We start from the raw sequence: 10245 nt of genomic DNA on the forward strand, positions 1-10245 counted from the left end.
TTGCGTGTAGTTTTACGTGGCACGTTGCCCAAAGTTGTATTCTTGAGGAGCATAAAATAAAACGTGTTACAAAGTTATCTCAAAACTCTGCAGTGACTGCTCGCGCAGCAGGTCAGCTAATTATAGCACGCAGCCTCCACAGACAGCTTTCGAGCCGAGACCATATGAGTCGCCGCTCCTGCGGCTCGTCAAAAACTGCACGCACTGCAGTGTTTTCAGTCACGAGAATAAAATAGCTTCGTCAATCCACGCGGCAAGGAAGTCGCTCGATTTTTGCGTGCAGCACGAAGAAAAAAGACATGCAAGAATAGCGACGGGTTCAAGTTCAGGTCGCTCCAGGAGAAAAAATTCTTTTGGATGTTGGCCTTTAAGTCAAAAATTCGCTTAGCACACAAAGAAATTCTGGTCCGGAATTATCCCTCTTTATCTATGTGTACAAAGTACCCTGAGCTCGAAATGGGATTTCTCTTACGTAAGTCGAAAGACGGATAGCACACAACAGAAAGTCAGTCCCAAAGACAAAGTTTACTCTATATTTACTACAGCAACTCGAAACACGAAACTTGGCGTCTCACACTAGCGCATTGTGTAACCTTATTCCCTTCTTCTCTACACGGACGCCACACCGACTGGTCAGTCGGCACGCAATAAAGTATGAACTGAAGTTAGGAGGGGGCGAGGAGTAAGGAGGGGGCGAGGAGTAAGGAGAATTATCCAACTCCAAGAAAACACTCTGAAAAAGGTGGGGAAGTGGTGACAAGGCAGTGAACGCACTCACCATGCACTGACATCATACGAAAGCAGCCACACAAACACAGCACAGAGGCAGAGGCAGGTGTGCAGATGCTTTGTGAGAATAAGCGTTGAAAACCAGTTTGAATAAAAAAAAAAACCAGCAGATAGAGCCGCATGTCATAATCATTCTTCTTGTCTGGCTTTATTGACTGCATGCCGATCTTGTGGCAGTGACTTTTCACTCTTCAGTCGGACTGTTCACAAACCGCTCTCACTCTCCCTCACTGACTACCCTAAGCCCTACAACTGATCTTTGGAAATTGTTTGGAAGAGTACACCTCTATTTCTCTCCAATGCTCTTCCTGCTGACTTCAGTGACACCGGACACCCCACTGAGTTTAGCCAGCTACCCCCCACCCCCCCCCCCCTCTCTCTCTCTCTCTCTCCCCAGCCATGTACTGTTTGGTGCTGTGGCCAGAGAGGTGTCACCGGCTAATTGAGGCCAGCTGCACTGTTCACTCCGAGCAAAACTAGTTGACTGTGTCTAACTTTTGACAAAGCAACACAACTGAAGGGTTCACAGATGTCAATGTCATCGTCGCTGCTACTCAATGGAATGTCCGAAATTCCGGATGAAAAGTCAGATAAATCGGCAGTGTGCACACTTGACACAGAAATGTCACTTTGACCTGAATCTGCTAGGCCTAACACATCAGCAGGGTTGCCGAAGTTCCGAATGTCAGCGCGATCGAATCCATGAAAAGATGATGAAGATGATGAAGATGAACAATCCAAGTCAGCCATTTTGATCCAAACATTCTCTCGCAAAAAACTCAACTAAAATCGGTCAGGAAAAATAGAAAGGGTAAAAAAAAAACTGAGACAAAAATCACCAACTGTCAGCGGTTGTTGACAAACGAGCACCGCTCGCGGTTTTCTTCGTGAAGAGCTGTATTTCCGGGTTATTCCCCTTTAGCCTTAGCTACAGGTACGCGCGCGGTTTCAAGCGGATCAGGATCGTCAGCGACAAGCGGAACGGCGCGGTATAGGACATTAAGAGTTAACACACAAAAGGATATCAGCTTTCTTTTTCTTTTGTAACTCCTCCTGCCACATCTTCTGTTTCTTCAGCTCGTGTTCCACAATGGTCATGCACAGTGCACCCATCTGCACAACACACACAGTCGTCATGCTCAATCAAGACACTTAGCAACAACTTAAACTGCAATCTAAAATGAACTGAACTTTCTGATGTGAATTACACTTCAATCTCAATCAAGACACTTAGCAAAAACTTAAACTGCAATCTAAAATGAACTGAACTTTCTGATGTGAATATTTTATTATTTTTATTATTTGTGGCACTGAAATAGAGTAATTTGTCAACACTGATGATTGAACGATAAAAGTACTGCAGTAGAATCTACAGAATACAGAATATTTTATTGCCAAAGTTTCGGAATTCGTTTTCAATGACATACTGATTTTGTTATTGTGAACTGTGATACATGCATACAGTGGAACTCCCTGACGACCTTCACAAATCTGAGACAATCCGGTCCAAAAAGGGGAGGGAGTCTTACAATGGAGGTAAACTTACAAAGGTTTATGAACAGAACATCTGAGAAAGAAGGGTCTTAAAAAGGAGGAAGTCTTAACTTGTGGGTTCTTTAAAGGCGGGTTCCACTGTAGTAACATTTTGCTTATGGTGAGCAAATTCCTACTTTCCAAGCATTTACTTGTTACAACTTACATCAGGCTTTTTTGTTGTAATATATTATATATGAACCTCAAAGTTCCACCTCAGCTGGTTAGTGATTGAGAAGCAGGAATGAGGTAGGGACAAAAGCAAATTGCCATTGAAGTAGAGGAAAGGTACAAAAAGACAGATGCATCTTTCAGGGCTAAACCACAAAATGAACCCTGGTTAATGTCACCTTAAAGTGCAGGATGACTCCATGGAACTGTGAGAAGGAAGAAAAGCAGAAGAAGATGTAGATGATGTTAGTGGCCAGGTCTGTGCTGCGTTTCCAGTCCTCTCTCAGCAATCGCACCAAGGCGCTCACCACCGTTTCTGCAAAAACAAATTATTTTGTTTTATGCTTCAAATGCTGCTCTCCAACACCATCGTTTCTGCAAGCACAAACATTTGTTTAGGAAAATGCCAGATATGATGTTCTCAATATATACAATATAATAACTTCAGTAACTTCACTGTGTAGGAATGGATATTAATAATAGCCAAGACTTGATCACTCTAAGGAAGTACAAAAGTGATGCTTAATTTTAAAGCTAGCACAAGCAGATTCTGAAATAAATCTGGTGCCTCAGAAAATTATAACTTTTAATTCAAAACTTTGTTCACTGTTTCTTTGTCCATAACCAGCAGTCCACAAACGAGCTGTAACTGAAAGCCAAAGCAAACCCCCTTTCTCTCGCTCTGAGCAGACCAACCCTTCCTACCCATTCCTCCCAAGAACCAGCCCTGTTTCCTCCAAAGTCCCAAACTATTTTTTTATGTCGTCTGGACTGGGCGCCAATTACAGAAGCAGAGTGGTTTCTAATGCTAATCTCCCTCCTCTATACAAAACCCGGAACAACCTTAATCCAGCCCCCCCTTCCCCTCCCCCACAACAAGAACCACCTCCATCCCTCACCGTTCTGGAACAATTCCTCCAGGTTGTCTGGATTGCGTGCCAGCTGCAGAAGCAGAGCACTGCCCTTGACCTTGTCGGGAAGATCCTCGTACAACATATCCAGGTACTCGTCAACATCATTGATGTTTGCCGTGTCATCTACCTCTGTGGCATCTATCCCTGGGTCCTCTGGTTTATCGGCGAGTTGGGTTTTTCCTGAAGGTGCTGTAATAAAACATAAAAAATAAATTAAAAATGGGATGCTGTTGATTTGGTGTCAGTGTCACAAAAAAACCAGATGACTCTTCCTGATGATGCTGATGTTTCTTTAAGTCAGTTGCACATTTCCTTCTAAAATAAAAATTTGATAAATATTATACATGCACGCGAAAAATCAAAGACGTCTTTAATCACCATTACAAAGACAACGTAGCTGTAAAATGATCACCTTTGACGGTTGCTTTAGGGCAAAGAATTTCATGCTAGTGTTACTTTTTGTGATGAGAAATAAAATCCGTGCATCAATCATCATAACATTTTGAATATATATGTTCGAATGGTGTTGTGCGTGACGGGCGCTGTGGCGGGATGGTAAGACGTCGGCCTCGTAATCAGAAGGTCGAGGGTTCGAATCCCGGCCGCGGCCGCCTGGTGGGTTAAGAGTGGAGATTTTTCCGATCTCCCAGGTCAACTTGTGTGCAGACCTGCTAGTGAGTTATCCCCATTCGTGTGTACACGCAACCACAAGACCAAGTGCGCACGGAAAAGATCCTGTAATCCATGTCAGAGTTCGGTGGGTTATGGAAACACGAAAATACCCAGCATGCTTCCTCCGAAAGCGGCGTGTGGCTGCCTAAATGGCGGGGTAAAAACGGTCATACACGTAAAATTCCACTCGTGTAAAAACACGAGTGTACATGGGAGTTTCAGCCCACGAACGCAGAAGAAGAAGTGTTGTGCGTGAAGTACACAGTCAATCCTGAAATAATTCCCTTCCTCCTTTCACCTTCCCTTTTATTTTTAATCACAATAATTTAATGTCTAGTATTTTTAGTTTTGGTGTGAATAGACTCTGTAAATTGCTGACAAAATCTGATATAGTGGAAGCCCCCTTTTAAGACCCACCAATTTAAGACTTCCTCCTTGATTTTCTAGATGTTCTGTTCATAACCTCTGTAAATTTACCTCCATTATTAAGACTCCCTCCTTTTAAAGACCTGATTTTTTCAGATTTTTGGAGGTCTTAAGAGAGGGTACAACAGAACATGTGGTGATTTTTGTCTGTATGGTTAATTGTTTTATGTAGGTTGTACATTTAATTGTTCTAGTCTGTATAATTATGTTCTTTTGTAAAGGGCCTAGAGCCATAGGTTAAGGCACTTAAAAATGTCTAGTTATTATTATTATTATTATTATGGTTCCAACCGTACTGACCTTTGGCAGGAGCAGCCTCTTTGCGGTTCTGGAGGTAGTAGAGAAGTTGTTCCACCTCGGGAAGCTTGGCTGGGTGAATCAGCTTACACTTGTCGATGATCTCTTTGGCCAGTGATGTCAGATCGCTGTTGTCGTGCAGGTTTTTCACACGAATTCTGCAACAGGCACAGTTTTGTTGTTGTCAGCCACGATGGAAATGGTTTTGGTAGTTTCCAAAAGAGTTTGATGATGCAGTGTGTATGCGCATGCATTTGTGTGAATGTGTGTGTGTGTTCAAAAAAGGAAACTGTTCATTAATTAGTACTTTTCAACATGCACACACACTATTAATTTCCAAAGACAGGTTACTTTAGCTGAAAGAAACAGTCGTTACCAATTAAAAACAAACATTTTGCAAGCACCACTGTGGTCATTAATTTTCTTTATCAACTGCTGATGAAAGAAATGACCACTCTCACATTTTCTGGCACTCCTTGCGTTCTCCCAGCATGGGGTCCCCCATCTCCCCCAGGATGGTGGCCTCCAGCTCATAGTTCACCACCAGCGCTTTCTCTGTCGGGTGAACATCCACGCTCCCCCCTTTCACCTTCCTGCAAGGAGCAAAGAGAAAATCATAACCGTAATAACTACTATGGGAGGAACAAGAACAAGAAAACAGTGAAACCACTCTCAGTCTCATACTCTTTAGTTTACGTGTATTATTACGTTGGTTTTTTTTCACGTCACTTTCCTCAAGACCCTGTTCCTAGACATTGTTCTTTTTTTAGAATAATATTATTTGCTGTCTGTCCTCTTCTTTGCCGATTTCTTCTTTTTCTTTCTGTTGTTTGTTCTTGTATTACTATTAGTATTGTATAAAACTTTGCTGACGAAGACAATCGTCGAAACCGGTCCATGTCAATTGTTCTTGTTTCTGGTACTGGTGAGTACATTTTCCCTGTTATCTTGGTCTTGTTCTTCTCACCTGCAGTCTCTTGTTCCTACTAAGTACCATGGGATTGGGAGGGTTAATTACTACTATTTCAATGGGACGCACTTGCCGTTGACTTTAATTCCTACCAACAGCAAGAGTGAACATTTACGACAAAATTTGCTTACAGCCATTAGTAAACAAATTGGGACACAACCATATGAACTTATACATCTGCAGAAATATAGACATTCCCCAGTACCTTTTTCTTGTTGGGTTTTGGTTGCCTTCAATGGCTTTATAAAGATACCTTATAAAAGATGCATAACTTGGCTTATTTACCACATGTAATGTCGCGATGGTCTGAAACGGGGCTGGGATTATCATTGCGACGTCATAATATTCATGAAATTCAAGATGGAAGAACGGTGCTGCAGTAGTTCGCCATCCCCCATGGACGGCTTGGTACGTTGCTTTGGGAACGAAATAAGTGTGAGACGATGTCTGATTGATCAGACACCAATTCACGAAATCAGAGAGCAAATCAACTTACCTTTTCAAGTATCGTGCATCCTCTGCCTGCATTGTGATGTCCGAATTGTATCAGCGTACGTCTTAAGGTTGTAATTCGAACAGAATCACCAAAAACAACCTTGCAGCCTCAGAAGATCTTGCCTCCGACGGCCATGTCAAAATATTTACAGTCTCTAACAAAATATAAAAGACAATTTCTTCAAAGAAACAAGACAAACGATACAAATATTTGATTTATAGATGGAAAATTTAATATAAATTTAACAAAGGACAATAATAAGAACAGTTCCTGACAAATATGTTCGTATTGTGCACTCTATGCTTAAAACGGGTTAGAGGTTAAAAACTTTTGCAGCACCATGGAAGATCAACACATGGAAGAGAAAGCAGAGGCAGGAAAAGTTGAAGATTCCGAAGCAGATCTACCCGTGAAAGACCAAAAATTCTACACAGATGCTAAAGAGTACTGGGATTCCGTGAACCCGACTATTGATGGCATGCTAGGGGGTTATGCAAAAATATCGCCCACTGATATCAATGGATCAAGGGCTTTCATGCGCCCGTTGCTAAAGGTTGGGATGAGTTATTTCCCTTAGACCACTGGTGGCGAAGATAGCTGCTCAACTGAACAGATGTTGATTTCTGCATTCTCAAAAGATAGCTCAACTGAACAGATGTTATTTTCTGCATTCTCATTAATTTTCCTCCTTTAAAACTTCTCTGTCTGATATTTTGCGATATGTATGCTCTTTGAGCTGTAAACATGTTTTAAGATATTTTGAGAACGGATCACGATCAGCTTGGTGACGGGCTATCAGTCTCTCAAATGGGATGCTGTTGTACAACTACAACTATAAATCTCGTGTGTTTCTCTTCTGTGGCACAACCATGGTTTCCTTTCTCACTAACTGGCCCTCTCATAGTTTAAGTCACTGCTCAGCTAATGAAGGAGGACAGTGACTTAACTATGCACTGCCCTCCTTCAAGTTCATTGGATGAGCAGTCATGAATCTGACATCCAAAAATGACATTCTCACTGAAAGTATGCGTAATAGACAGAAAGTGACAAAGCTACCTTTTAAAAGTGTACATGGGTCCTGGGGGTTTGTTTGTTTGTTTGCTTAACGCGTTAACGCCCAGTCCACCACGAAGCGTGATATCAGGGCGGTGCTGCTTTGACATTTAACGTGCGCCACACACAAGACAGAAGTCGCAGCACAGGCGTCATGTCTCACCCAGTCACATTATTCTGACACCGGACCAACCAGTCCTAGCACTAACCCCATAATGCCAGACGCCAGGCGGAGCAGCCACTAGATTGCCAATTTTAAAGTCTTAGGTATAACCCGGCCGGGGTTCGAACCCACGACCTCCCGCTCACTGGGCGGATGCCTTATCACTAGGCCACCGTGTTGCGGTGTCCTGGGGGTGGTGGTGGTGATACTGATAGTGCATTAGTGGTGGTAAAACAGGTTGGACTTCGCTTACATTTTGATTGAGCATGCATACAGTCCATACTGTACTCCAGGGTGTGCTTCACAAGTTCCCAGTCTAGACTGAAAGTGAAACTGGTTTGAGCTGTTATGCAGTATTGGCGTTAACCGGTAATTACCGGTATTTTACCAGTTGAAACGAGAAATTACCGGTTGTTTTTTAGAACTACCGGGTTGTTGTTTTTTTGCTGGTAGAACAATAAAACCAGTACTCTTGAGTTGGACTCTAAGTTCTAACTGGTTCCAATGACCAGCCTACCGGTTTTTTTCTGGACTGTGTACATCATAAAAGTTTGCGTACTGGTTGGAAAAAATACTAGCGCCATTACTGTTATGAGGGGAGGAGCGTTTCTTTCAATGACCATGATGAATGCAGCCTTGTTGGCAGGTTACAGATAATATTTCATTTGTAGATCAGACTGTATTGTATTTCACATAATATATTCCACAATTTCTGATACCGACGTATCTGTTTCAGATTGGAGGCGGCAAGACAGGCACCCAGCGAGCGTTAGACTGCGGGGCAGGCATCGGCCGCATCACCAAGAGACTTCTTCTGCCCATGTTCGAGACCGTGGACATGGTGGAGCTCAGTCAGAAATTCTGTGACGCTGCCAGAGAGTTCATAGGTAAAGATTCGTCTCGTGTGGACCGCATCAAGTGCTGTGGTTTGCAGGATTTCACGCCAGAGCCGGGTCGCTACGACGTCATCTGGTGTCAGTGGGTCTTGTCCCATCTCCGTGACGACGACCTTGTGGCCTTCTTGCGGCGTTGCCAGATGGGGCTGGCGAAGAATGGGGTCATTATCGTGAAGGAGAACATAGGTCAAGGTGACAGTCTTTGTTTCGACGAGCAGGACTCGAGTTTTGTGCGCACCAGGGACCACATGGAAAAAGTGTTGTTGAAGAGCGGAATGGAGATCATCAGGCAGGAGAAGCAGAAAGGCTTCCCCAAAGACATCTTTTCTGTGTACATGTATGCGTTATGGGGTTAACTGTGTATACTTCTGTTGACTGTTTTTCCCCCTGGCAAATGTAACTAAACCAGTGTGTTAGTGCTTTGTTAATTGTGTGACTTACCTCTGCAGCGGACTGACTAAATCAGACCTGCCTATGAAAACAAATTATTTGTATTTTCATGAGTTGTAGACTGCGATGCATTAATACGATTTTGCCTGATCAAATACATTTGGATTCAGGTCAGTGAAAACCCATGATTGATTTGGTTAGTATTTTCAGTTTTTGCTACTATTTACTACATATTTATACATGCAGATGAAGCCAAATTTTGCGCTGGTTACTTTTGACTTGTTTGAAAAATGGCCTCATAATTGGTGGGAAATTGCACGAGTTCCTTGTGCCTCTCAATATCATACCTTTGCAATCACAGCATTCTCCAAGGTTGTGGAGCACATGATTGATCACATTACAGTTATTTGTATTTTTGACCTTTTTATACAGATCGAGACAGTCGCTGTTCTCAGAGACCTCGTTAGATGTCGAGGTGAACAATGGCGGTTGAGACCTGTGTAAAATGTTATATTTTGGTTTATAATACAAATAACATTTATGTATTGATCGATTTTGTTTGGAATTCCTTTTATTTTTGATGATTGAACGCTCACAAACATGCACTCTTTTGTAGTTTTGACCAGCCACCTAAATATGAGTTTCAGTCGACCTATGATGTCACATGGTTCAAAGAAGGAAAATCATATGTTCAATTGATACATATTCACTTATCAATGTGCTAGAGAAGGACTGGTTCCCATAGTGCATGATCCCAAAAAGTGAAGTGGGATTGCCCATAATTATGGCAAGGCTAGAGAATGAAAGAAAACAAAAAGCAAAAGGTATGAGCACTGAAATGACATACGAAGAAGAAGGTAACTTTTGTTAAACCGAAAAGAAGCCCAATACATTTATTTTTACTTTAATGAAAATGTCCTTTGTACTGGAAACTTGCATTCTCCCAGTAAGGTAATATATTGTACTACGTTGCAAGCCCCTGGAGCAATTTTTTGATTAGTGCTTTTGTGAACAAGAAACAATTAACAAGTGGCTCTATCCCATCTCCCCCCCACTTTCCCCGTCGCGATATAACCTTCGTGGTTGAAAACGACGTTAAAGTCACCAAATAAAGAAAGAATGAAAATGCAAATGAATCTGTTGACTTTGATCTATACATGTGTATGTGTGGGTGTGACTGTATGTCTGTGTGTTTTTATTGACTCACCTGAGTAATTGATGAGTATTAGGATTCATATGTGTCCGGTTGTATATTATATATGTTCTGCGCGAACTTAGAATCCGGTTTCATTCTAGAATGGACCGGGTCCAGGTTGGAATTCTAACCCTGCGCAAGTACAGGGGTGCCATTCTAGAATGAAACCCTTGTTGCTGGTCCATTCTAGAATCGGCCGTGCGCAAGGTTGGAATTTGGGTCCAAGTTGGAATAGTCATTTCAGTTAGACTATCACACAGCCAAAGCCACAAATGTGGAT

General features: G+C 42.3%; 2 protein-coding genes across 3 annotated transcripts in view; one reads left to right on the forward strand and one right to left on the reverse strand.

Moving 5' to 3' along the window:
* Nucleotides 1–6415, reverse strand: part of LOC138948812 (kinesin-associated protein 3-like) — a 37707-nt gene extending 31292 nt beyond the window's left edge. For both annotated transcript variants that reach the window (XM_070320439.1, XM_070320438.1), the window contains exons 1-6: nucleotides 6269–6415; nucleotides 5264–5395; nucleotides 4806–4960; nucleotides 3393–3596; nucleotides 2673–2809; nucleotides 1815–1902 (exon numbers count right to left, since the gene is read on the reverse strand). In XM_070320439.1, coding sequence (XP_070176540.1) covers nucleotides 1815–1902; nucleotides 2673–2809; nucleotides 3393–3596; nucleotides 4806–4960; nucleotides 5264–5395; nucleotides 6269–6300 — 748 coding nt within the window. In that variant the 5' untranslated portion in view covers nucleotides 6301–6415. The remainder of the gene's footprint in view (nucleotides 1–1814; nucleotides 1903–2672; nucleotides 2810–3392; nucleotides 3597–4805; nucleotides 4961–5263; nucleotides 5396–6268) is intronic.
* A 178-nt stretch (nucleotides 6416–6593) lies between these two features.
* LOC138948807 (N-terminal Xaa-Pro-Lys N-methyltransferase 1-like) lies at nucleotides 6594–9902 on the forward strand. The gene is made up of 2 exons (XM_070320433.1): nucleotides 6594–6821; nucleotides 8221–9902. The coding sequence occupies exons 1-2, from the start codon at nucleotides 6609–6611 to the stop codon at nucleotides 8734–8736; spliced, it is 729 nt and encodes a 242-aa protein (XP_070176534.1). The 5' UTR covers nucleotides 6594–6608; the 3' UTR covers nucleotides 8737–9902.
* The last annotated feature ends 343 nt before the right edge of the window (nucleotides 9903–10245 follow it).

This window comes from Littorina saxatilis, linkage group LG15, assembly GCF_037325665.1.
Source record: "Littorina saxatilis isolate snail1 linkage group LG15, US_GU_Lsax_2.0, whole genome shotgun sequence".
Classification (NCBI taxonomy): domain Eukaryota; kingdom Metazoa; phylum Mollusca; class Gastropoda; order Littorinimorpha; family Littorinidae; genus Littorina; species Littorina saxatilis.